At 48.5% G+C, this 26,808-nt stretch overlaps 1 protein-coding gene and 1 long non-coding RNA gene across 2 annotated transcripts in view; one reads left to right on the top strand and one right to left on the bottom strand.

Moving 5' to 3' along the window:
* The first annotated feature begins 1,375 nt into the window (after window positions 1-1,375).
* On the top strand, window positions 1,376-8,808 carry LOC114206382 (uncharacterized). Its single transcript, XR_003608611.2, has 3 exons — window positions 1,376-1,996; window positions 2,983-3,276; window positions 8,437-8,808. It is a non-coding gene; the product is annotated as an uncharacterized LOC114206382 (long non-coding RNA).
* Window positions 3,607-26,808, bottom strand: part of MYO1E (myosin IE) — a 188,818-nt gene continuing 165,616 nt past the window's right edge. Inside the window, exons 23-28 of the mRNA XM_028100077.2 lie at window positions 23,179-23,325; window positions 22,181-22,338; window positions 21,135-21,227; window positions 18,229-18,430; window positions 7,866-8,035; window positions 3,607-4,692 (exon numbers count right to left, since the gene is read on the bottom strand). Coding sequence (XP_027955878.1) covers window positions 4,616-4,692; window positions 7,866-8,035; window positions 18,229-18,430; window positions 21,135-21,227; window positions 22,181-22,338; window positions 23,179-23,325 — 847 coding nt within the window. The 3' untranslated portion in view covers window positions 3,607-4,615. The remainder of the gene's footprint in view (window positions 4,693-7,865; window positions 8,036-18,228; window positions 18,431-21,134; window positions 21,228-22,180; window positions 22,339-23,178; window positions 23,326-26,808) is intronic.

A 26,808-nucleotide genomic window follows, 5' to 3' on the forward strand; every position in this document is an offset into this window, starting at 1 on the left:
TTTAAGGAAGTTGATGGTCTTGGAAAGAGATGGACTCTGGACATTCAAAGATATGTTAGATACCGCCCTTCCCCGTCAAATGAGTTTGCAAATTTAAAGCTGTGGAGTCTTATTTGTGAGTTTTTCTTTTTTTTATTTTGGTTCTTGATTTTTATTTTTTTGGTTCTTGTTCTTTGAGAAAAGTATAATTGGAAGTGGAAAGGTTGACAATTAGACTATCAAACTCCTTGATATTAGCTGGATTGAAGACAGAGATGAAAAGCACAGGCCTTGGGGGTCAGATCAGGGGTCAAATGATGGTTCCTCTCCTTACGAGCTATGTGACCTGGGCAAGGGAGTGAACTGTACTGAGCCTTCTTGCGAGTGGTTTTAGACGAGGCCATGCCTGTCGGAGGGGCAGGTACAGTACTGTAGGAGGGAAAGGTGTCCAGTAACTGGTAAGAGTAAAATAAGCTAATTCAGGAGCAGCTGTGAAGGCCAGCGAGGCCTTGGGAGAAACCCAAAGTGAGGCAGCAAAGGGAGCGAGCGACGTAGCAGAGTGGCTCCCACTCTTTGACCGTAAAAGTGAAGGGTACCGGGGAAAGCAGTAGGTTCTCCCCGGAAGATGCATCCCGGGCACATAGTGCTCCTGAACCCGGACCCTGCCTCCACCTGCCGCTGAAAGCACTGTAAAAGCGGCCAGTAGAGGCAGGGCCAGTCTCGTCTGCGCAGCTGCACGCCGGGGAGGGCTGCGGAGTTTGCAGGGAGTCCAGATTCTGTACAAGCCCTGCTCCATGGTGCGCCAGTGGAGGTCGTCAGTTACGTGGGCACACAGCCGTGTTGTCTCGCGCTTGTTCTTGTGGACTTCTCTGCCTGGAAGGAGGAGGAAGATCTCTCGCTGGTGCCCTGGATAAACTGCTCTCTGTGCTGAGACTTGCTGTCCCCAGCAAGAGACTCCCAGCTTCCCCGGCAGTTGAGGCCACGTGACTAAGTTCCAGCTACTAGACTGTGAGTGGACATGGTGTGTGCACGTTGTAATGAATGTTCTTTAAAAAAGAAACTGCTTCTCATCCCCTTTCTACCTTCATAGGGCTGGACTTGGTAATGGTGGTGAGTCACGTTTGATCAGATGGGCTGGGACAATACGTGTGCATGGTTTGCACGCCTGTTGGCAGAACAGGTTATAAGGCCTCACCCTTTGCCCTCTCCATGGGCATTAGTCTCGCTTCCCAAAGCCTTGGGGAAGAGATGGCCCTTTCACATGATGTTTTCAGAGAGCCAGCTGCACCCCCTGTTCATTAGCACTTAGCCCCTCTGGTGGTTCTCAAAATGTGGCCTGGGGATCCTCGAGACTCCTTGAAGAAGCCCACGAGGTCAAAACTATTTTCATGTTAAGACTAGGATATTGCTTTTTCTCATTCTTGTCTGTCCTTAATGTGTGGTGGAATCTTCCAGAAGCTACGTGACATGTGATGATGTCCTCACTCTGGCGGTTAGTAGACTGTGTTTTTGGTGTTTTCAAAAATTTTGTTTGAATTTCTAATATAGTAAATACCAATAGCTGTACGGACAAAAGCAGAACTCTCTGAGGTTTTCAATAATATTGGAGTGTAAAGGGGTTCTGAGGCCAAAGGGTTTAAGAACTGCTGGTCTGCTACTCGTTGAACATCTCTGTCCGAGGGAACGTTCAAGCCTGCTCAGCATGCTTGGTTACTTTAAACCTCTGGTTGAAGGGATCTCTCACATCCTTGCACTGCGTTTTCTGCTGCTGAACATGTGTGGTGTATGTGCACAAGCACACCATCATCCCAAACAGGATGGTGTGTTCTAGAAGGCAGGGGTGGCCCCTTGAGCCTCTTTACATACAGTCTCCCAGGTGAAGTTACTCTTGACCTAACAGGGAACAAAATGGCCGGCCTGGCTAGATGCGGAGCCCAGAGAAACCTAGGATCATGACTTCAATGAATTTATTCCCCTGTTTAAGCAACGTTGAGGACCTCCTCGAGCCTGGCACTAGGTAAGGCACATGGGTGCAGGGCTGGGGCTTGCTCTGTGACCCCCACGAGCCGGGCTGTTCCCGCTGCTCGTGTGGATGTTAGACTCTGTTCCTATGTTGTCACCTAGAGCCTGAGGGGTCCCAGTTACACACCAGTTTTAAAGGCCCATCATTAAATTAAAAGCAGCCAAGATTGATCCCATTTTTTAATGCATAACATTAGGAAAATTATGTAAAGCCAATAATTTTTGAGTGTAGCTGACACACAATGCTGTAGTAGGTTCAAGTGTACAACTTAGGGATCTGACAAGTTCATACATTGTGCAGTGTTTACAAGTGTAGCTGCCATCTCTCATGACCTCACTATTACAATGTCATTGACCGCATTCCTAATGCTGTGCCTTTTATTCCCAGGACTTATTCATTCTATGGCTGGAAGCCTGGATCTCCCACTCCCCCTTGCCCATTTCGCCCATCTCCCTACCCTACCCCGGCCCCCCCCATTTCTCTGTATTTATAGGTCTGATTCTGTTTTTTGGTTTTGTTCCCCTAGATTCTACTTACGAATGGAATCGTATGGTGTTTGTCTTTTCAGCCTGTCCATGTTGTCTCAAGTGGCACAACCTCATCCTTTTTTTGAATATATTTTTATTTAAGGAATTTCGCAAGGGATTCCTTCCACTGCCCAAGGTCACCTTAGTTCCTCCAAAGCTTGAGTTAACATTTATCCTCAAGATAGGCCTTTTCAAAGTTAATTCAGGCTGTTCTGTCACTTGGCCCCCAATTTTTTTTTTTTTTTAAGATCCTGAGATCATGATCTGAACTGAAATCAAGAGCTGGCTGCTCAACCAACTGAGCCACCCAGGCGTCCTGGAACCAAACTATACTTTAAACATTATTTGTTATTGTTCTGTTCTTGAACACAGAATTAAGTGGTTTACTTCTAAGTTCAGATACATTTTTTTTTCCTTATATGTAACCCCTGGTAATTTTTCCCCTGGACTCAGGAAACTTGGAATGACAAAAAGGTGTGTGCTGGTCAAACCCTACTTTCCCAATAGCTTCAGAAAGGCCGAGGCAACCAGGAGAAGGAGAGGCAGAGAACTGACCGTCTCCCCCGAGAACCACTGCCTCATTGACAGACATTCCATCGTTTCTGACTTTTCACTATTACTGCAATAACCACCGCACTGGCCTGCTAGGCTCGCCTTCACAAAGTGCCACCGACTGGGTGGCTTACCGACAGGAACGGACGGTCTTCCAACTGTGGAACCCAGAAGTTCAAGATCTGCTGCGTGTGGGTAAGGTTGGTTCCTCCTGAGGGCTGTAAGGGAGGCACATCTGTACCAGGCCCCTCTCTGTGGCTGTAGACGGCGGTCCCTTCACGTCCTCTCCCCTCTCTGTGTCCATCTGTGTCCAAGTGTCCCCTTTTTACCTGGACACCAGTTATATTGGACTGGGGCCCACCCTAATGACTTCATTTTAACTTGATTATCTCTGTAAAGAAAGACCCTCTATTTCTAAATAAGGTCATACTGTGGGGTACTGGGGTTTAGGGCTTTAACATATCTTTTTTTTGAGGGGGTAGGGAGACACAATTCAACCTATAACAAATGTCACAAAAGAACAGGTGGTTCACTGATTCCTTTATTTATTTAGGAGGTAGGGGGAGGGACAGGGGACAGAGGAAAATTACCTACAGGGCAAGGGTTGAGAAGGATTTGCAGGGGCTGGGCTAGAAAGCAGTAACACTGATTCTATAGTTGAAAAGGAGTAGTGCACATTTGTAAGTACCTGGTGGGAGATTTGTAATAAAACCTACCTTACGAATAAGTACAGTGGAATACTACTTAGTACATTCATACATGTTTCTACCATCTTAAGATTTTTATATATACAGTATATGATCTGTTTTTATAAATGTACAGCTTGAAAAAAGAGATCCTTCTTGTAATAGGTACAGCATTAAACACAAAACCAACATGGGCCAGCCACATTCCAACTGAAGACCCAGAGAAAGCAAGGCCCCCAGCCCAGCCCCCAGCCCCGGCCCAGCCCGGCAGCCTGATGGTCCTGGCGAAGCGTAAACCAGCACCCCTCTGCCCCTGTGGGCTCCGCAGGCCATGCTGGCCCTTGGCATCTGCACGGCAAGTGCCCGCTCATGCCAAGCCCAGCCTGTAGAGGGCAGGTCCTCCCTGAGGGAAAGTGGCAGAGACGAATGTGTGTGTCAGGTAAAGAGGGTTGAAAGAAATGTGCTCTTTGACTAAAGGCACTTGTCAGCGGCCGCCTACAGCCAATCCCTGGGCCTGGTGAGTGAGCGGGGTGCTGTTTTGATAGAGCCAACAAGGTCTGAGTGGACCTCGCCTGTCCTCTCACCAGGTTTAAATACAATAAATAAATCTTGGTGGTGGTTTTGCCCTCCTGGGCTCCTATGAATAGGGCTGCCTTTTAGGATCATTTATGGAGTGACACACCCTGTCCCCAACCCAGCATTTCAATGTCCTCCATGGGGAAGGTGCCAGAAAAACTCCAGGCCTTAAAGGAGGAAGCAGTTGCTCGCTATGGATCAGAAGGAGAACCCCAAACATCCCCTTCCCTGTCTAGAGCTCCTTCACCCGTGAGTCAGAGTCTCTGTGCGCCTCAGATCTTGGTCACATAGTTGTTGGGGAACAAGCCCTGCTTGCCTCGTAGTCGACCCGTCCACCAGCCAGAAGGATCTGCAGGAGACAGAGATGGCGAGAGTGACGGTGAGCAAGGCGGTCCTGCTGGGCCAAACACACCCTGCTCCTACGGGTGCATCACGTGGGCACAGGTGGTTTGGCTCCCTCCATCTGTGTTCTTTGTCCTTATTTTCTTTTGTTAATTTTTAAAAAGATTTTATTTATTTGAGTGGGAGAGAGCGAGCAGCGGAGGGAGAGGGAGAAGCAGACTCTCCACTGAGTGGGGAGCCCGACGTGCAGCTCAATCCCAGGACGTTGGGACCGTGAGCTGAGCCGAAGGCAGACGCTTAACCGACTGAGCCACCCACATGCCCCCTTTACTTTCTTTTAAATGAACGCGTTTGTTGTAAAAAGTAAACTCTCCCCCACAGCAGACACAGACCACTCAGGGTCCCTGCTGCTCCCACGTGAGGCTTTGCCCGGCCTCTGAGATGAGGCTGACTGCTCCCCGAGGGGCCCAGGCACACCAGCCTCACCCAGCAGTCTTTACTCTGGACCAGCAGCTGAGCCGCGGGAGGCTGGCTCGGGGCGGTGAGATGGCCCCCAGTCCTGCCTCCCCAGTCTTCCTCACACAGGGCTACTCCCCCCTGCACCTTCCCCACTCCTTCCTCCAGCGCAGAATGTTCCTGGAAGAACCTGATCTACCACACCTCCCACCTTAATCCCGGGCCCTCCACCAGGAAAAAGCATGTGGTCTACATTCTTCCAGACCCTCTTCTGTGATTATAACCCCACACTCATTTTAAACAGAAACGGGCCACTCTATCTTACTATTCTGCTTCTTGCTTTTCAATACTTAATAGATATTGTCTTTCCACGTCTGCATCTCATTTTTAAACAGCTGTATTGTATACCAAGATTTATAGAACCATTTACTCGGTGATGGACGTTTGTTCCCACTTTTTCCACTACTGATGGAATAAATGTCCATACCAGTATCTTTACATCTGCATGCAAGTAGCTCTATAGGAGAGATTCCTGGCTCAAAGAACATAGACCTTTTATTCTGTAAGACAACATAATTCATTGTTATAATAGGTAATACTCTTCCGTGTGCTTTTAAAAGTACCAAAGCAGAGTGCCTGGGTGGCTCAGATCATGATAATTCATTTACGTATTTTAGATCTCTAATTCATCTGATATTTGTTTTGGGTATGAGGTAGAGCCCTAACTTTATTTTCTTTTCAAAATGGAAAGTCATTGTCTCTCCTTTCCCCTGATTTCAAAGGCCACATTTATCCTATATTAAACACCTGTACACACACGGGTCTCTTTCTGGATTCTGTCTCATTTATCTAGATGTATTCCTGTACTCACAATGCACTGCACCAATTACAGAGAAAATTTATAGCGTTTTCTGAGAACTTCTAGGACTCTACATTTTACACAAATATGTAACTGTTTTGATTCAACCAAAATACGGGTTCTTTCTAGAAAAATCTGAAATATTGAGAAATGAAAAGAAAGCAATATTCACTTAAAATTCAACACTTTAAGGAGACCACATATGAATATGTGAATATATACATACGTGCAGAGAACCGTATGTTTTATATTTTTACAAAAATAAGACTACAGTCTACAACCTTTTTCCCCATGAACATTTTTCCATTTCAGTAAGTATACCATACTACTGCATCATTATCTCTAATAAAAATGTATGTCATCGAAGTTCACTGAATGGATAGAGCAAAGCTTATTTAGCCAATCTTTGTTACTTGATAATTGGTCATTTCCAATATTTTTGCTGAACAAAGCTGGTGATAAAATTGTGTTTACTAAGCATTTATTTCAACTTTTATTTCTACTCTGACACCTTCTAGGAAGAATACTAAATGGCTGAAATATTAGTATCTACAGCAAACTAGATGGCTCAAGGAGGTCAAAATAATGCCCAGAGGTCATTTAGAAGATCAGCCCAGGGACCTATAAGTCTCCTCCGAGTGACCCCTGATGAAGGAATCGGTTAAAAACACCATTCTTGGAACTGTCTGTCCTCAGCCACCTCTTCCTGAAGGCTGAACTTACCAAGGCCCACTTCACTCAGGCTGTCCTTGCTCTGCCCCTAATGGATGGTTCCGTACTGTCCACAAGTTCTCTTGAGCCCAACATTCAGGGCCCTCCACCATCAGGCCACTCTTAGCTTCATCTTGTCTCCTATGACATCCCCTGGGGAATCCTGCCACAGGGTTGAGCTCATTTTCCTAAAATGATCTGCTCTTTCTAGCCTCCCTGGCTTCTCTGTCTCTCCCCCCATTCCCCACCAAAAATGCCATTTCCTTCAAGGTGCTTTTTTTAACATCCTAAGTCAGGTGTTATTTTATTTTTTTTGTTAAGATTTGTTTATTTACTTAGAGAGAGAGAGAAGGGGGGGGGGGAGAGGGAATCCCAAGCAGATTCCACACTGAGTGCAGAGCCGACGTAGGGCTCGATCCCATGACCCTGAGATCATGACCTGAGCTGACATCAAGAGTCAGATGTTCGACCAACTGTGCCACCCAGGTGCCCCTGAAGTTATCTTTTAAAAAATACTTCCATAAGCACTAATGTTTGGTCATACATATATTATATTCTAACTTATCTTGTCTACCAAATTAATAAAGCATTCAGCCAAGCTCACAGACTACTTTTATAAGAGATGTTACAGGTTGCCTCCCTGACTTCCATTCCATCTACTTTCCGTATGAAGAGGCCATCAAGTTTGGGTGGGATAGTCGTAACTCCCATTTCCTACAGAAGTCCCTGCCATGCCTAACCTACTATAGGTACAGCCTTTGTCTTGCTACAGAGATTCAGGGATGGACACACGACCAATTTGGTCTAATCAGAGTGAAACTCAGGACTTTTGTCCAATGGCTAAGAGAAATTTCAGAGATAAAGATTTCAGACCTGGTTTGATCTGTTGCTAGAACTGAGGCAGCCACTTTGCTGCCATGAGGGAAAACAGCCAAGAAGGGAGCAAATACAAAGAAGGCAGAGCTGAAGAAGTATTTAAAAAAAAAAAAGAAATTGGAGCATTGATCAAACTGAGCCTGAAGCCTAGATTCCTGCTGCAAGTTTCAGTTAGAGCAGCCTATAAATTCCCTTCGTGTTTAAACTAGTTTTTATAGCACTGTGACTGAATGTTATTTAGGAGGCTGTCCCAGCCAGCCAGCCAGCCATGCACTTACCTTCTTTGATAATGTCGATAATGTCATTGGCATTGAAGCTGAGTTCATCTGTGTCCTGAGCATCATAGGCATAGAGAGCCTTGCACTGTGGCACCTGAGGCTTAGGCTTGGGCTGGGGCTTGGGTCTGCCCCCGGCTGGGGGAGGCCGACTGCTTGTTTGCCTCCGGACACTGTGGAGAGAGTGGAGGCAGGTGAGAGACAGGACCTAACAGGAGGCCAGCACCGTGTGGTGGTCTGGAGCACGGGGCCAGCACTGGCCTGCTCAAGTTCAAATCCAGTTCCATCCTTACAAGATACGTCAATTCCCAAACTTACGCTGAGAATAAAAATACCCCCGCCCCCAACTCTGGAGACAGAACTTTTGCCAGTGCCCCAGAAGCCTGCAGGTGCCTCTCCTCAACAGCAATCCTTCCCAGAATTGACCACCACCCTGCATTTTGTATTAATAATTCTGCTTTTCTTTGTGGTCTTGACCACACACAAAAGTATCCCTAAACAGTACACATAGTTTGCCTATTTTTTTTACTGTATAAAAGGAATCATGTTTTGTTTTGTTTTGTTTTGTTTTTAGGGCCGGGGGTGAAACAGAGGGAAAGAAAGACACAATCTTAAGCAGGCTCCACACCCAGCACAGAACGCGATGCAGGGCTCGATCTCACGACCCTGAGATCACGACCTGAGCCGAAATCACGAGTCCGACGCTTAACCACCTGTGCCACCCAGGCGTCCCAAAAGGAATCATGTTCTATCATTCGCTCTATTTTTGAGATACACCCTGGTGATGCATGAATGTACTGGCCACGAGTTCTTGTGGCCTCACCCTCTTCCATGGCACGAATATGTCACAAATTACTTCTCCAGTCCCCTGTTGATGGTCATTTGGGATGATTTCAGTTTCTAGCATTGCGAAAAAATAGCAAAAATAAACATGCTGCTTTGACTATTCTTGCGCGAGCAGTTTCTCAGCCTCAGCACCACTGCCGTCTGGGGCCAGCGCTGCTGGGGATGCTCTGTGGGGGCCGCCCCGTCTGGTGTACCACAGGCTGCGGGCAGCATCCTGGCCTCCACCCACTGGGTGCCAGCAGCACCTCCCCCACCTCACTGCGATCATCAAAACCATCTCCAGCGCCAGCGCCCTCAGCCAGGTCTTCTAGCTTTACACGTATTCTTTCTACACACTATACTGCCTCCAGCCTCCCTTCGTACATGTCTCAGAGGCACTGTAGCTTGAGAGATCTTTAAACTTCTATCTGAAACAACTCTTTGTTAAGTATGTTCATACAAGGCATTTAGAAAAAAAAGTAGTAAATTTCCCACTCTGCTTGAGGAGAAACCAGGAAAAGCCTACATTCATTTGGTCACAAAACAAACCTAAGTTGAAGATTTCTTCTCGGAGAAATTGGGCTGTAATCAACTCAGTGGGGCGGGCTGTGTTCATACCTGTGGCAGGAAGAAGGAGAAAGGAGGGTCCCTCCCCCGCCCCCCGGCCTGAGTTGTGTGGGGGGGAAAGCACACCCAGCTTTGAGCCGTGCCTCCTGAGGTCCCATGATAACAGATGTGCACTGGGTGCTGATGAGCAGGTTAGATCATGAGGGGGTATCTGGGTGGGGGGGGGTAGGACTGTTCCTGTCAGGGGTGGGGTTTCAGGGGGCTGCTCAGGGCTCCCTGCGTGGGCGGGGAGCAAACCCCAAGGTTACTGAGGCTCTACTCTTAGGTCAATCCCCATCCCCACCTACCCACCCGCCACCAAACACTTTTCTTTCATCATAGAGGACAGGCATCTTGTAGATCACTAGTATGACATCATTTCCTCCCTGGTCGATTGGAAATCCCCATTCCCTGCTCGAGAAGTGCTTGCTTCTCTGAAAGCTGGTGAGGCAAGCAGGCTTTTAATTAAGCAATGTATACATTAGGGATGTGTCAGCATCTGGTTAATAAGAGCCATTAGCGTGGATACCAGAAGTCATCTGATTTCCCAGCAACAAGGAAGGGGGGGTGCATAGGAGGGGTGTGCATTAGAATACCCTGGGAGGGAGGAAAGCCTCCAGCCTGCTGGTTCCAGGGTGCAGGGTTAGAAGGGTATGCGTGCGCGCGCGCGCACACACACACACACACACACACACACACACACACACACACACACACACGCTCTCTCTCCCCCCACCCCCCAGATACTCGTGGATGGAGAGCTGGCCTCTCTTATGTCCAGGGGGGAAACCTACAAACATTAGGGTAGTTGATGAGGTGTCTGGACCCAAGAGTATTCGGACTTAGGTGTAGTCCCCGGGGAAACAGGGGCCAGGGGCCTCTTAGTGGGGAGAAAAAGGTAGATGACGCTCTGAAATGTAGGACGGTCCTTCCTGTAGCATCCTCGGAGTCACCCCCTGGCTGCTCTGCCCATCACCTCCAGCTTTGACCAACCCCTGGCAGTTCCTCATCCTTCATGTCTTTGCTACCAGTTGCTTACTTCCCGGGCTCCCTGAATATCCCCCAACTCAGTGTCTGTTAGTTCACTTCACCCTCCACTAAAAATCCCGACAGCTTCTTCTACTCCTGGGAAATGGACCAAGACTTGCATGGGGCCTACAAAGTCCCTGCCAGGCGTGGCTCCCGCTCGCTTCCAGTCTCCAGTCCTGCTGCAGGCCACACTGGTACCTTCCCACCTTTCTTTACAAGCCCTGGTTGGGGTCAGGACACTCTGTTCACGTACTCCTAGCTTACATCATCTTTAGGGGACACTGCTTTCTCCCCAAGATCAGGAACAAAACAGATGTCCACTCTCACCACTTCTGTTCCATACTGCACTAGAAGCTCTAGCCAGAGCAATTAGTCAAGAAAAATAAAAGGCATTCAGACTGGAAAAGAAGTAAAAATACCTCTATTTGCAGATGAGATGATCTTGCATGTAGAAAAAAACCTAAGGAATGCACTAAAAAAACTATCAGAAACAATAAGCAAGTTCAGCAAGATTAGAGAATACAAGATTGAGAAAACAATTCCATCTGCAATACATATAAAAAAATATACCATGTAGGAGTAAATTTAACAAAAGAATAATTCCACTCATATGAAATATCCAGAAAAAGCTAATCTATAATGAAACAAGTAGGTTAGTGGTTCCCTAGGGCTGGGGCTGAGGGTTGGGGAAAGGAGGTTTCTTTCTGGGATGATGAAAATTCTAAAATCAGATTATGATGGGGCACCTGGCTGGCTCAGTCAATGGAGCATTCGACTCTTGATCTCGGGGTCATGAGTGTGAGACCCATGTTGAGTGTAGAGCTTACTTAAAAAAATTTTTTTTAAATTAGATTACAATGATGGTTGTATAACTTGGCACCAAATACCACTGAATGGTACTTTAAATGGGCTGATTTAATAGTATATAAATTATATCTCAAAACTGCTTAAAAAACAAAACAAGTAAATGACATAGACCCCTCTTGGCCGGGCAACTCACTGCCGATACCCACAGTGACCTCGGCCAGTCTGTCCACCCGCAGATGGATGTCCCAGAACCAGGCCAGCTAGCAGAGGAGCTGGGGGAGGGGAGGACTATCTAAACACCTGTGCGAACACAGCCATTGCATGGTATCTGGTCCCAAGGCATCAGAGGATACTTCCTTAGGATAAGTCAAAGTAAAACCTATCAGAATGAAACCTCAGGGAATACTGGGGGATTGGGGTTCCCTTGCACGCCCTTGGCAACAGTGGGCTTGGTTGTCCCAGGCCCTGGACCACGGCCACCATGCTTTACCAACGTAAAGCCATGTGCTCATTTATCACTTGGCTAACCCGGGTTCACAGTACCCCACATTTGGGAGCAGGGAGCGTCCAGGCAGCTTTGAGATGTGGCGCTGGGTGCTGGGGAGCAGAGTGTGGACTGGGGGGCTGTGTTTGAGGGGGATGGACGTGGAGGTGGGGGACAGCTCTGCATTTTGCGTTAGGGAAGTGTCTGCGTAGACAACCAACCCCAAGGTCACAGTGATCTGGCTCTTCCCTGTTTAAATGTCCTCTGTGACCAGGAAGGAGCACAACTACTCCAGTGGGGCAATCGGTCCGCGCCAAGTCCCTGCGGCCCCATTCTCACGTCTCAGCTTGTTTTGCCCCTTCCTATGCGACTCAGCAGAAGGCCTATGTCGCCTGGGAACCCCTCCCTGCAGCTGTATGAAAGCAGATCACCTCGCCTCGGCCGTGGCTGCTCTAGGCATCTCCACAGGCCCTGCTTCACTGCACCTCCCAGCGCTCCCGGGCTCCTGGGACCTCCTACCCCAGATGGCACAACCGCAGATGCACTCCAGCTGCACACACCTTTCTGGTCCCGGGGTCTGCCCCCTGCCACCCGCCGCAGCACTGCTAACTCTAATTCTCAGATACTTTATAGCGCGCTCTCAACAAACTCTCTACTGTCAGATGTACCACAGAGCCCAGCAAGTCTGCGCCGCCGACATGCCTGCCTCCTCTCCATTTTACCACAGTGTGGACCCCGAAACCGTCACAGAAAACACTGGGATGGCCACAGCCATTTTTCCCAGTCCGTCTTAGCCTCAGCCGTAGGCCCACACAATCTCCTTGGCAGCACTAGGTGGCGATCCTGTGTAATCAATAATGAGCAAAGAGAAAGACTGCTAGCTGCCCGAGGAGACTGATTAATGGGGCCCTTCGGGGGCCTGGAGCCCTGCACGTGCAGCCAAGGGGCGACCGGCCAACGCAGTGAAGAAGGGCTTCGGGCTTGCTACACGGGGAGCCAGAACTGGCTCAGTCCAGCCCAGGAGCGGGGGTTGTCACACCTTAGGAAGTCTGTGAGTCAGCTGTTAAACACAGCCATTGTTACAGATGAAATGGAACACACAAGTTCAAATAGATGAAAAGCAAAGGCAATAAATACTCAAAACTCAACCCTTTCTAATTATCCTACCACATTTTACTTCTGTCCACGTGCTTGACGTTATACACGTCTGGTTGCTTAAGGATGGAGGAAACACTCTAACGGTGCGCGGCTGCGCATCTCTTCCCCACTCTGAGACCAGCGGGGTCATGCTGGTAGCCTGCCCTTGGCCATGGCGAATGGAAACTGGCCAACCGAGTACAACTCAGGCCCTTTCATCTCCAGAGAGTCGGCTGCTCACCAGCACCCTGCTGTCCCCACACGGTCGTGGTGACCCCTGTTCGCTCGTCTCCAAGTGTTCTGCCTACATCAGTTTCGTAAGGCACGTGCAGGAGTTAGATCATTTTGGTACCTCTGGTGTTTTACAACACATGCGCTCCTAATCAGCTTTACACGACTGAGAACTGTCATAAAAGCATTATTTCATGGGGATCATGAGGGTTGGAGCAAGACTTTCAGACTCACAGTAAGTTATTTTTTGCGTTACATATATTAACAGATCCTTCTAAAACTCCACGTCACCGAGCCCATTCAGTGTTTCCCTCGGTGTAACTTTGGCACGATGTAATCGGGTTTCCCTATGACGACATGACCCCCATCATTACCACTTGAGTGGATCTCTTCCCCCCGAAGAAAATAAGCACACAGCGAAGCCGAGCTACAGCAGCTTGCTTTTACAGCAGGTTGCTCTTCTGAGCAGGGCATCGGGCCTCGATGCAGTCACATTCTAACCCACCCCACACGGTTGCCCCCCTCCTCGGGCGCCTCCCACCCAGGCTGCCCCGTGTTCCTGAAAGGGGCGGCCGAACCCTCACAGACAGCTGCCCAATCTCACGGGGTGCCCAGAGCCCCCGAGAAGGCAAGCCCCCTGCGGACGCCAATGATGACAAGGCTCTCCCCAGCGAGCGTTCGTGCCTCGGCTCGCCCCTGGTAACGTCTGTCCCTGTCCATGGGATGTGAGCTGTTACCGGGAAAGGAGCAAAGGATGTTTCACTCGAAAAAGACGGGGGGGGGGGGGGGGACGGGACAGGCGGAGAAGTCTGACACTTTATTCATATCGTCCAAGTGCAGCTAGCGTCTGTTCTAACGTTACCTCGTGGCTCCCCGTTTTGCTGTCGCTCTGCGCCCACAGAGAGCAGCAGGCTCTTCCCTGCGTGTGTGAGGGGGAAGCTGTGTCCCGGGCCGGTCCCCTTGTCCGCAGGCCACCCGTCCTCCTGCTAAAGCCGGCAATGCCTGAAGCTTCCACCCGCACGGAGTTCTTCAGAGTAAAGCCGCCTTTCAATCAGTAGAACAGGACTACTTCCCGATAAGACCGAAGCACACGAATAACAGTAATAAAACCAATACAAATAAACTTTCAAGGCACACAACACCTACCATTTACAAAGCCCTTCCTTCATCTTCAAGACGCCCCCGAGGAGTGGCCTTTCACGTGAGATTATTATCCTTGCGGCGCAGGTAAGGACCCCAAGGTGTGGAAAGACCTCGGGACAAGCAGCAGAGGGTACAGCAGGTAATCAGGGAAACGATGTGTGGGTCCGGCGTGCAGCCCAGAGCAGGCATGGGGCTCAGTAAATACCTGATGACTGAATCAATGAAGGATGAACAAATGAATGGGACCGACACGCAGTCCCTACAGCTGTGACTCCCATGCTCTCTGCACACGGCCAGGCCACCTTCACGAGCGTCTCCGCAGCTCCCACACCTCTGGGGCAGCCAGCTGTACCTGGTCGATCCCCGGGTGAGCTGGGATGAGGCTCTCGAATATCACCTCTTTGTTCTGCAGATGTGGGATTTAGGTCTTGAAATTCCAAGAAGGAAAATAATGGCATTTTATTTCACTGGCTCTTTAAAATACGCTCTGTTCCAAAAGGTTGAACCTATAAACATTACTGGAAACGTGGGAATGGATGCCAGGAATTCCTAAGCCTCACGTCTGCCTGGGCCAGAATACAGCTCCAGCTCCCGTACATTCTGGGTTGAGAAATATTGCTATTGGACACTTGTTGGAAATTTTAAGCCCTTTGAAAATATGACTCCATTAGGAGAATCTTGTCAAGAGACATACAGGCAGCATTTGAATTTTTCTCTCAATTCCTCCTCTTTGTGGCATGGCCAGAAGCCCTAGCCCTGAGCGCTTTCAATAGTTTTCTGTTTCTCCAACTTCTAGTTGGATTAACCTCTGGAGTATCTCGAAATTTCGTGAAGTTGCCCTCCCATGAAATGGACCGCAGGATTAAAGAGGCCAACCAAAAAGACAGTGTTTCTGTGAAGTCAGAGCAAAGGCTGATGAATGAACTGTCTGTATGATTCTTGCTTAACCCGTTCTCTTTCCCGAGGATCAGGAAAGATCTTGAAGCTGCATCAGACATTTCAAAAGGTATGCCGAGAGACTGCAGGACGCAACTCTCTTAGTCTCCTCGGCCAGTAACAACGAGGATGCCACTAAGAATAGCCCCTGTGTCACAAACACGGCAAGGCAAGGGTAAAGAACCCAGCTGGGATGGTAATTTAGTGAAGGCTTCATGCTCTCTCCAAAAAACCTGGCTGAACCTAAAATAAACTGACCAAGACTTTCCTGAATTAACTGGAGGTGCTAATTACACCATTTGATTTTATCCACATTACATGATCCAAAAGAAATGATTGCTTATGCTAAATATGTCCATACAGGAAAGTGCACTGGGGGCGGGCGAGGGAAAAGAAAGATAAGCCCAAGGGTGTGAACGCCCATGCAGAGAAAGACCGCGGTTATCTGGTTTTTATGGATTGGCCCATTCAAGGTCACTGTTTGCAACTGTGACGTACACCAGAGTGTCCGTGTTTGTGGAAAGGTTTGAGATCCCAGAGTCTGCTGTTTGGTCCAACAGGCTGCTATGAAATGAATGCAATTCGCGCTTCCTTGGCGAAGAGCAGTTACTAAATGCAGCTGACCCCGAGGCTCCCGAAATGCCTCAGGCATGTGCCTCAGGCCTGTCTAAGGTCTCTGATCACAGTAGAAATTATTTTAATTTTCACTTCATGTGTTTTAGAAAATAAATACCAAGAAGCAGCTCAGCCCTTTGACCGGAGTGCGATTTTTCAAAGCAATGTGTGCACCACAGCAGATCTAAGTGTGCAAAGAGGAGGCTGGCTGGAATTCTTATAGCTCCTGGGGCTCAAAGGCGCGCGCACCACGGGAGGTCAGGAACATCTTCCTGCCTGGTAGGCAGCTGCGAAGGTGCCCTCCCCATCCAGCCCATGGCCATCACCACGCCACCATCATGTATGCCTGATATGCCATCATGTACGCCCAGACCCAGAGGTGGCAAAGGGTGTGATGAGCCTTAAAAAGGGAGCCAGGCAGCCCAGGGCTGGAAGGGAGCAGCCTCAGTTAAGACAAAATGTTCCTAAATTGCCTGCTTTTGGCTGACAGATGCTCCCCGTTGGCTGGTGTGCAAGTCTGTAACTTGCAAAGCAGGGCTGGAAAGATAGTCTTGCTTGCCAAAGCCAAAGCAAGTAGGAAGCTAACAGACAGAGCTAAGAGATTTGGTGCGTTTTGTTGATTGATTTGCACCCCCTGCCTACTTTTGGGACATCAACCCGGGCCCAGGAAGGGTTGTTTGAGTATCTTCACTATGTCCATCCATCTGAATAGCATAGGTCTGGGTTATGGAGTAAAAATCCGATTGCCTCAACAGCACCCTTTGCATTCACTTGTGCACAGAATCTTTTCCTGGCTTTATCAATTAGACAACAGATGCCTTCAGATGAGTGGTTTTAAATGTGGTCCCTGGATCAGCAGCAACAGCACCTGAGAACTTGGTAGAAACGTGAATTCTTGGGCACCGCTCGGGACCCGCTGAATCAGACACTCTGGAAGTGGGCCAGGAAGTTCTCCAGGTGATTCTGTGCACATTAAAGTCTGAGAACTACTGCTTTCGACCAAGCCAGTCAGGTAGGCCATGGTTGCCGGAACTGGTGGGGGGCAGCTAGTTCCGCAAGCGTGGGGGCAGGTGGGGAGAGGCCCAGCGAAGGACGGCAACCCCTCCACTGTCAGCCTATCTGTACAAAACTGAGCTGCTTTCATATCTGGAGCCCAAATGAGGTGAGACTAGCCAGGGGAAGAGGAACCCCAGGAGAACACGGTTACGTTTGTAAGAGCTTCACGGTCTTTTAGAAGGAAGCTGACAAGGCAGGAAGAACATCCTGTAATGGGGCCTAGAAGGGGAGGGGGGGGCTGTTGTAGCTCCCCCCGCACGGCTCTATTTCATACACAAGTCTCCTGACCACACGCGAAACTTCATCACTGTAGAGACACGGAGAGAATGGAAAACGGAGGTAGGCACCAGGGAGGGGAAGAGCGGGCTGGAGCAGGCCCGTTCTGGGGTTCAGCAGGAAGACTACTCCACCTCAGGGGGATCATGCAGGGTTGGATGACTGCTTCCAAGCCACTATTCAACCGCCACAAGATAATGGCTTTATCACCGCCCCTGCCATCGTCGTCTCCAAGCCACGGCTGACCGAGTAGCCCCTTACATGTCCAGTACCGTGCCGGGTATATTTTATGTACCTTCTTTCTCGTCCTCCCAACAGCCCTGCCAGCCTGGTGGTATCACAACTGCGTACAGGTGAGGAAGACGAAGCTCAGAGAGGGTACACAGCAGGTCCAACGTTAGATGCATAACAGGGATTGAAGTAAGATCCTCAGCCTGATCTGGTGTTTGACAACCTCACTCTACGGTATTTCTGCCTGGTTATTTCCACCCACCCTGTGCCCGAACACTTCCAAGGACAAGGCGCTCCTTACAACCCAGGGCAGTTCATCTTTGGGCTTTTAGAATGCTCTTTTGTTTACCGATGCCAAAATCTACCTCCTGGCAGAGTTCATCGACTTTAATCTTAAAGTTGGCTTATTTTACGCCTGGCGACTCCTCAGGACATGTCCAACCCCCTTTCCACACCACCGACTCTTTGGAGTATCAATATAGAGTTTCAGAAGTCTTTCCTTCCTCCAGCTAAAAACGCTGGGTTCCTTTTTTACCAGTCCTCACTTCTGAAGCCCTGAAGATCTGTATGCATAAAAACATCCACACCTCATAGAAGGCTGGGATGTTTTCCTTCACGTTTCTGAGGGTGCTCTGAGCTGTAGCGTTTATGCACCTGCAGGCACAGAGATCAAAACCCCATCATTCCTCAGCCATGCCAGACAGCAAAGCAGGTCACAGAATAACTGAATCTCAGGGCTGAAGGGGACCCTCTTCTGAGGTTCATGATAAGCCGTCTCCAGAGAAGGAGCTGTGTGCCATCAACCTGGCTGTACTTTCAGAAACGTCAACCAAGAGCCCTGAGGCCTCAGCCTTGGATCCCGGATTACAACACGCAGGTGGAAAACCACCCTAGAATCACGCAGAGGCTGCCCAAAGAAATCCCTGGACCTTGCTGTGATCGAAGGAGAGGGAAGTCACCAGCTTCATCTAGGGGAGGTGGGACTCTTACCCGGCAGCACCCTGGTCTGGGACCTTAAGGAAATCCAAGCTTTCCGGCGTCTGGGACACTCGGTCTGACCCGGTGGACTGTTGTCGTGGCAAGGGTGGGCGGGCCATGGAGGTGTACAGACTTTTCTGATTTAACCTCTGGCTGCCAGCAGCATGGGGATGTGGCAGAAACTGGTTTTTGAGGACTCCATTCTGATGGTATCCTAGAGAGAGAAGGGGAGAAAACAACGCTTCAATTTTCTGATCTTCTGCTAAAAGGCTCTCCAAATTCCTTCCATCTCTTAGCCAAGAGCAAGCTACTTAGCTTCTCTAGGCCTCAGTTTCCCATCTGAAAATACAGAGGGCATGACTGCAAATACATCGTGAAGAATCAAACTAATACATTGTAAGCTGTCGAGCAAGTGCCTGGAACATAGCAGACACTCACACATGCATGCTGACATTAGAATCACCAGATGTTCAGGGTTTCAAAGCCCACGTGCAAGGAAAGGTAAGCTTGCCATGAGCTGGCAGGCACATTCTTCGATCTGAGAAAAATTATGAGGTTATGATTCAAGAGGGCTGGCAGGCAGCTGTTTAAACAGTTGGACATCCATTTCCAGGGGGTCAGCCTTAGGTGTCCTCTGCAGGAGCCCGCTGTGGGAGGTAGAGGGAGTACTCCACACAGGCAGGGGAAATGTGGCGCTGGTTGGATCAATCCAGATACGGCAAGCTCTCTGAGCCAAACAACTGTTCCTAGTCAAGATCATGTTATCTGGTTAGTAACGGAATATGGTGATGGGCTCCGAGCCACAGGCCCTGGCTAAAAGGGGCATCACTATTCCATCGTGTTATGGTCTCTTCTCTCTTACCTCTTCTCCCACTGATAGATCTGAGCAAGAATGAAGGAGAACAAGACTCCCCAAGGCACATTTTGGTGAACCTACCATAAAACCTCTTCCAACCAAGTTAAGAAAAGAACGCTTTGGTACAGATGGGACGACCCCTAGTTTATAAGAGGGACTAGCTGGTCAGGTTTGGTTCTGCCTTTATTAGTTCTCTTGACCTTGAGCAAAATCTGTGACCCTTCAGTGTGTCAGTTTCCTCCTTAAGGAAACAAGAGTCTGGTAAGCTCCTCCAAGGTTGCCAAGGAGAGGTACATGTTCTAGGGCTGTGATACTCAAAGTGGGAGGTTCACAGCTCAGTGCGTTCAGAAATTAAGAATAAGCACTTAGAAATGTTCATAGCAATTTCACAGACATATTATGAATCCAGTAAGAAATTTGGGCTTCTGTTTTGAATGCTTTTAAAATTCCATTCTTTGAGTGATTTTTATTATATCTTACAAAAGTATGGTTTGCGATGGGTTGAAAAAGAAAGAAATTAAGAAAAGAGGGAAAAAAAAAAAAAAACCCAACCGACCTTGTTTCTTCACCACAGACAGTGTGAGAAAGGTTGATATAAGGGATTCAGGTCCAACTGTCTCATTTTATTGATGGAGAAATGGTCACGTAGAGAGGTTGGGAGCCGAACTCAAGGTCAGGTATTTGGTCTAAGGCAACTTTGGCCAACCTAGCTGAGGCAAATGAGCTTTCCAGGTGGCCTGGCCAGGCTCTCGCCCCGGGGGATGGGGGGCCAGCACATAAGTAGTAACACAATCCTACACTGGTTCTCTTAGGTTCTTTTGTGCTTGGACCTTCTTCAAGGGTGAAGGCAGAGGGGAGGAGAGAGCGCAGGGCCAGGCAGCATGGGGACTCCAGAAGAGATGAGAATTACTTTCTTACTGCTAGGCACGGGTGTTCATATTTTAGCACACAACAGTGAGATTCCAGAGCAGGAGACAAAAGAAATGCTTTTCACTGCTTACCTTGGACACAGCTACGATAGGATTCCCTTGTCTGGGATGATCTGAGTTAAATAAGTGTGGTCCTAACATAACCCTTTCAGACCTAGATGCCTAAGCTTATCAATACCAAATATTCTGGGGAACAGTTTTTTATTGACTGAATGTTGTAAGTGATGGAAAAACATTTTGTGAATTTTGAGAGTGCTCTTAAAGCACTAAATGGATTTTTTTACAGGCAAGAAGTCTTGCATTTACTCAGGTTTTTATTTTATTGACCTGCATGCTATGGTTTTATCAGAAAATATGAGTTGCATAAGATCTAAAAAACATTTTGTGTCCATTTTGTAATCCCTTTAGGTATTACTTTTTTTATTTTTTTAAAGATTTTATTTATTTATTTGAGAGAGAGAGAATGAGAGATAGCACGAGAGGGAAGAGGGTCAGAGGGAGAAGCAGACTCCTTGCTGAGCAGGGAGCCCGATGTGGGACTCGATCCCGCGACTCTAGGATCATGACCTGAGCTGAAGGCAGTCGCTTAACCAACTGAGCCACCCAGGCGTCCCTAGATACTACTTTATTTTTTTAGAGCACTTGTCCTAGAGCCTAACTGACTGAAAATAAAGATTTTCTACTTATTCATTAAGGTATTAACTAGTTGCAAAATATCCTTGTGATATTTGGCTGGAACTGAGTAGTGGTGTGGCGGTTACAACTGGCCGACTTCTAGCTCCACGAAGGCTGCATCCTGTAACTGAAAAGCTGACAACATTCTGGTTGCCATGGACAAGGAACTCCTTTTTCTCTTACTGATGTAAAAAGCCTTTCCTCAGGGAGTAATATTGCTAGGTAATGAAATCCAGATCGTTAACTCAGCCACAGTTCAGTCTCACGAGCTCATACTTTTCCTGCACTGCGGGGTCACAAGCAGGGCCATTGTGTCGGTATGAGTGTATCTGGCATTGAAATGGCTCACGGCTGGCTGCTATGTGTGCATTTACTTGCTCCGGGGTTTCCTCCCAAATACGTTGTCCAAGTTAGGGGTCCCGATTCGGGGTCCTGTTCTACGGCGCATGCTCGGTTACCTGGAGGGGGAGGGGCAGCTCTCATCGGGTAGTTGGCGTTGTGCGTTCCCTTGCAGTAACTTCTGTTTTGAGTTGTGTTCCTTCTGGTGGGACCTGAAATAAACAAGCGAGACAAAGTCAAAATCAGTGCCACTGGTTGGTTTTATGGCTTCTGCTGGAGTTTTGCTGATGGGAACCTTCGGCCAAGTGTGGATTCCGGCTCCCAGGCAGATCTGCAGCAGGACGGAGTGGAGGGGGGATGTCTGAGGGAGGGACCGTCTTGAGAGCTCTTGGGCCGGAGGGGCCGGGACGTGTGTCCGTGGAACGATGGTTTTGAAATGGTAGAGACCGTGGCTTTACAAAGAGATATTCACACTCTTATAAAAGTGTTTCTGTTTTTGTAGGCTTTCAAAAGAGAAAGAGGGGGCATTTTCGGGTTCGCGCTCGTATTCTGAACACGGCGCAGAGGCCGAACGCGTGCGTGCTGCGCGTCACGGCCACTGGTGTGCAGCGCGTGTCAGCACTCACTGCACCTCCGCTTCGGTCAAGAGCCTTTCCCGCAAGAGCGTGCATTCTACAGTCTTCCATTCAAACAGAGACCGCAAAGGGTGGAAGCTGACTTGTCCCCTTGACGCAGACGTGAGGAGCTAGAAAGCAAGCCAGGGCCACACGGAGCATCACTGTGGCCCAGAATGGGGACGCGGCGGCAGGCACTCTGCGGAGGACATCTCTGCAGAGACATGTGTATTGCAAAGGCAACCAATAAATAAGGTCTCAGGGAGGACACAAAGGAGGACAGGATTAATCCAGCTGAAGAGGGGTGCTGACCGAACTCCTTGTAAAGAGCAGGGCTGAGGAAATGAGAAGAGCAGGAACTGACAAGGCATGCATAACATAAAAGGAAGGAGCTGGGTGTCGAGGTCTGGGGGCAGGGGAAGTGGCCTGCTGAGGGCTGTGCTGGCGGTCCGCCCCGCAGATGTGTGCACCCACCGTGAGCACTGGGTGAGAAGCAAGTCTGGCATGGAGCACGGTAAGGGAAGGCGAGGCGGGGGGCCGGGGACACTTACGAGAGTTCTTGGGCAGCCCGGGTCCGATGCTGACCTGCAGCACTTTGTTACTGGGCTTGAGGATGGCCAGGTCACCAAAGCCTTGGTGGAACTGCACTTGTCGGGAGCCCCCTGCACTCCAGGGACCCCAGTTCTCCTTTTTCAACTTGAGTTCAAGCCTGCGACAAGGACATTTGTGGGTAACGGGCAGGAACGCCACAGTAAGAGAATGGTGCTCGCAGACCCCAGCGCGGACTTCTACTGCTGGGCAAGCGTGCGGGAGAACGAGGCCAGCCCGGATGATCAGAGCCCAGCTGGGGCCCTCGGACGGGGACAACATCCAGGGGTTTGGCACAGCGGGGCGGTGAGCCACTGCCCCCAGAGGCAGGAGTATGTGGGGCCTGGCGCCTGTGAGAATCCGGTTGGTGAGTGAGGTACCAGTGTCACTCCAGGTGAAGTCCGGTGCACCTGCCCAGGGCACGGCAGGAAGGGGACACTCTCCAGGCCACACCTACTGGGATATGTCACTGTGCCTCTCTGATTTCCCTCAGTCGTGGTCGGGGAGAACTGGGAGATGCCAGACATGAGATAGCCCATGTCTCCCCAGCCCAGAAAGTGGTTATTATTTAATTAAATTCCCTTCCACACTAGCAACCAAAATCCAAATAGAAGGGAAGTTTACTCACAACCCCAAAACTACCCAGCCAGTTTGTGTCATACTGCCTATATGCCTGTATGACACAATTCCATGTTCTGCTCTTTTAACTTCTATTTTCTTATGCTATAGGACGGACAAATCCTCCTTTTAAGTAGCTGTCCGTATTACTTCACAGAAACACAAAAGTGGCCTTTCAAGGTCTGTAACACCCATTGGGACTGTCTTTGGCAGGCCCCAGAGCTGTCTGGGTTAAGTGGAAGCGAGTCCTGCTCTACCCCACAGGCCTCCCCTCCTCTCAGCCTGGACCCCAGTGGGGAGATCAAGATTTACTCAGAATTTTGGGCCCCAGGTCCCCACTTACGTATTGCTAAATTTCAGAGGTAGTTGCTTCTGGGTTTTTTCCTCATAACGCTTTGCTAAGAGGCTCAAGAATTCAGTTTTGAAGACGGACTCAAGCAAACTGTCATACTCTTGCTCGTGAAGAATGAAAATGTCATCCTGCATAGTACTGAGAAGAGATTGGAAAGACTTAATGAAAGTTGCACTTCTGTTTATTCCATTTTTTTAAATCTCCTGTAAGATAGCACTAGGTTTCTACAGTCTTTCTATAAGTGATAATCTTTAAAACAAAACACAACAACAATGAATTACATGAAACCTGCTTCTGAAGGAAGTTCATAACTCACCAAAAGCATAATCAAAATAAATCTCCCACGTGACTTTTAAAATCAGGAATTTCAGGACAACTTAGTCTGTATTAAAAACAACAACAACAAAACCCAACCCACTTTCAAATTCAACTTCTATGTTCTTAAGATGGTAAAAATCCAAACTTTTACGAATAGAATGTGGCTGAAAATGAACAATCCCACAGAAGTGCCCAGTTAGTAGAATTTACATATGGTTGTAGCTATTATAATGAGTCCTAACTCAAAAGAATTGTAGCTCAGTTATCAACAGGGAAGCCAACGTCCTGGGCTTTGTACACACTTATTAGGAGTCTTTGGGTATTCGGGGCTCTGCTTAAACTGCGTGCCATGTGCCGCTAAATGCACACACATACCAAACTACAAAGATAGATAAGACAGGGTGTCCAATGGCAAGCAAGCCGCTGCGGGAACTGCATGTGTGGATAGGGTGGCACTGGGGGGCAAACTCGGGCCTGGAGGGAGGGCATGTGAGGAGCTGCAGGAAGAACGGAAGAGGCTAAGGCAAACCCAGTCCTGGGGAAAATGCTTAGTGGTAGAAGCGACTGGTTAGACCCCCGTGTCCAGGCCCAGCTAGACTTCATAGAAATGACAACACACATATAACTGAGACTTCTTATTCCCCGGCCATTAGATGTATAGCTCAGTTGAAGGAGGCCACCAACCCCAAAGGTTTCATAATATACTCGCTTACAACGACCTCCGAGTACCACCGTCAAATATCTAAGATAACCCTCTGAAGAACATTTCATTAGGGATGGTGTTTTTCCAGGTATGAAAAACAAAACAAAGTAAACCTGCATCAGTGAGTTGGCCACAGTAACATTTTAATCCCTCCAAGTGCAGGAAATGCCAACAACGTTTGTTTGTTTTTTTTTTTAAGTAACCAGCGCTGAGCTGTATCACACAGGAGCTGTGCCTGTTCTCAGGGTCCCCAGTACCAGGGCACCAGTAGATTACTGTGCTGTCACAAAACCAGACAGGAAGGCAAGTATGGAGGATGAGGAGGTAGACAAGCTTTGAGATGAAGGATTCTTCTTCCACGTAGACTTTGATCCATTTAAACTACAACTCCTGTGGTCTCTCTGTCCAGTCTCATGAATATGACGAGGCTGGGGTGGACCGGGGAGGTCTTCTTTGGGCAGACAGAGGCTCAGTGGCTCATCAGGAACCTTCTCTGTGGGCTGAGGCAGGGAGCTCATGACCTGTACCTGATCGCGCCATGGCCCCCTTCCCTGAAAGCTCAGCCCCTCAGTCTTCCTACAGGAAAGGAACTTGGTAATCCACAGGAGAAGAAAGGTCTAAGGGAGGACCACCACGCAGCCAGGATTTAAAGGCACAGAATGGCAGCACGCACAAACCACAGGGGAGGGAAGAGTAAACTGGCAGCAGCAAGTTAGCCTCACCCGGGAGAGGGAGCTTGGCCCTTCACTGCCTGCTTACTGAAGATGGGTATGCCCAAGAGTTCTTCTTGGATGTGAAGGCAGAATACTTCACAGGCATGTTTGGACACATAATGGCCATGTGGGGGGAGCACTCAGTTATTACTATCACCTCAAGAGTTTGTTTTCAAACTTCCCTCCATCACAACTAGTTTCCTGCCGACTCTTGTTATAGTTGGGATATAGGTTTTTCTGGTGTGATGAAGACCATGGCAACTGGTGGTTTAAACAACACAACGTTTTTGTCTCTTGTTACTCAACAGCAGGTGCAAAAGCAATTCAGGGCCAACGTGACCGCGCTACAGTGCCTGGGAGCCAGGCATCTACGCCTTCTTTTCACAAGTGGGACCAGGAAGTTGTACAAGTCACTTCTGCTCACACCCCATTGGCCAGCACTATGTCACATGGTTACCCCTAGCTTGCAAGGAAGCCTGGGAAATGCAGTCTTTGGGTCGGCCATCAGCTTTTCATATGGAAAGGAGAGAACAGGTCCTGCAGGACAGCTCACAAGGTCTACTACACCTTGTTCATAAACTTTTCCAAACTAGGAACTGGAATCTGAAAGTCTGAGAATGCACCTCAGAGGGTGTAGCCACAAAGCTATTATCATCTTTCTGTTTCTAGACGGATGAAAACTCTGGAATTGTCTTGATCACTTCGCTTATAGCACTTCAGAACTCCAAACAAAGGTACTTAGGTAGAAGTCATTTGGAATGAATGAAATAAAATCCAAGCATTCCCGCATCCTGGCCCAGGGGCAAGAAGACTGTTGCATGAAGAAGGGAGTGTATGCAATAGGGAGAGAGTAAAACAAGAAGCCCCACTTTCTGGTGTGTGGAGTGAGGAACGGGGCATGACTGGATGTGTCTGCCCAGCTGTACTTGAGGCAGGACAGTGCTTATTCAACAGGGCTAAGTGAACCCAATGCAAATAACCTTGAGTAGTTTAATGTACTTAGATTTATTAGGAGTGACCATAAAGAAAAAAAGCAAGCAGGCCAAAACTTCAGGGTCAATTAGCAGGAGTCTGGAAATGAGAAAGTGTTTGGACACTTTGACTTCAACCATCAAATTCAAAAACCCCTCCCTCTGGTGACCCAGGCTTGGGAGTCAGTGCAACCATCCTCGGCCAGGCCAGAGTTTCAGTTCATTTGCCTCTCTTCAGCCCATGCTCCTGGGTCTAAAAACAAAGCTTTTACATTTATTTATTCTAAAAACTCAGACTTATCTTTGGACCTCACCCCTGTCTTATTCATAGGCTCAGGCTACAATTCTTTACAGATGTTTGACGCAGAACCCCATGTTGAAAGATCCTTTACTAGTCCCTGGTCTGGCTCTCTACTCAATTTTTATCCCTCATCTTTGTGGCTTATTGTGGTACTGCTGACAACACTAGAACATCTTATTTCACTCCCTTAACCAATGTCTTTTTCACAAAAACGTTAGTTCCAAAACATTGAGTAAAGACTTAAAGGAGTTTTTTGTGTTTTTTTTTTTCCTCCCTAAGCTGAGAAGGCAATTTCCTAGGCCAGTCCTGCCTTTATTTAAACCTTTATACAGTTTTTTCCTAATTATGAAATATGTTTCTTTTTAGCAAACTGTAAAGTACAGAGGTGCTTAAAGAAGAAAATAAACCTTACCCAGAATTCTACCATTCAGGGAAACCAATGGCATCAACTTGGGTCCTACTTAATTTCTCCGAGACAGCAGATACATGCTGTGTCGGGCCTAAACAGAAGCCTCCTAGGGAAGGAGGTGAGAAGGCTCACCCCGCCTTTTTTATCCCAGGAGTCTCCTGTATGGCACCTAGCTACTCAGATGCCCTGCTCCCCCTTCCAGAATG

The sequence above is a fragment of the Eumetopias jubatus genome, unplaced genomic scaffold (genome assembly GCF_037043125.1).
Source record: "Eumetopias jubatus isolate StellerSeaLion01/CBP00866 unplaced genomic scaffold, mEumJub1_p1.0 scaffold_7, whole genome shotgun sequence".
NCBI lineage: Eukaryota > Metazoa > Chordata > Mammalia > Carnivora > Otariidae > Eumetopias > Eumetopias jubatus.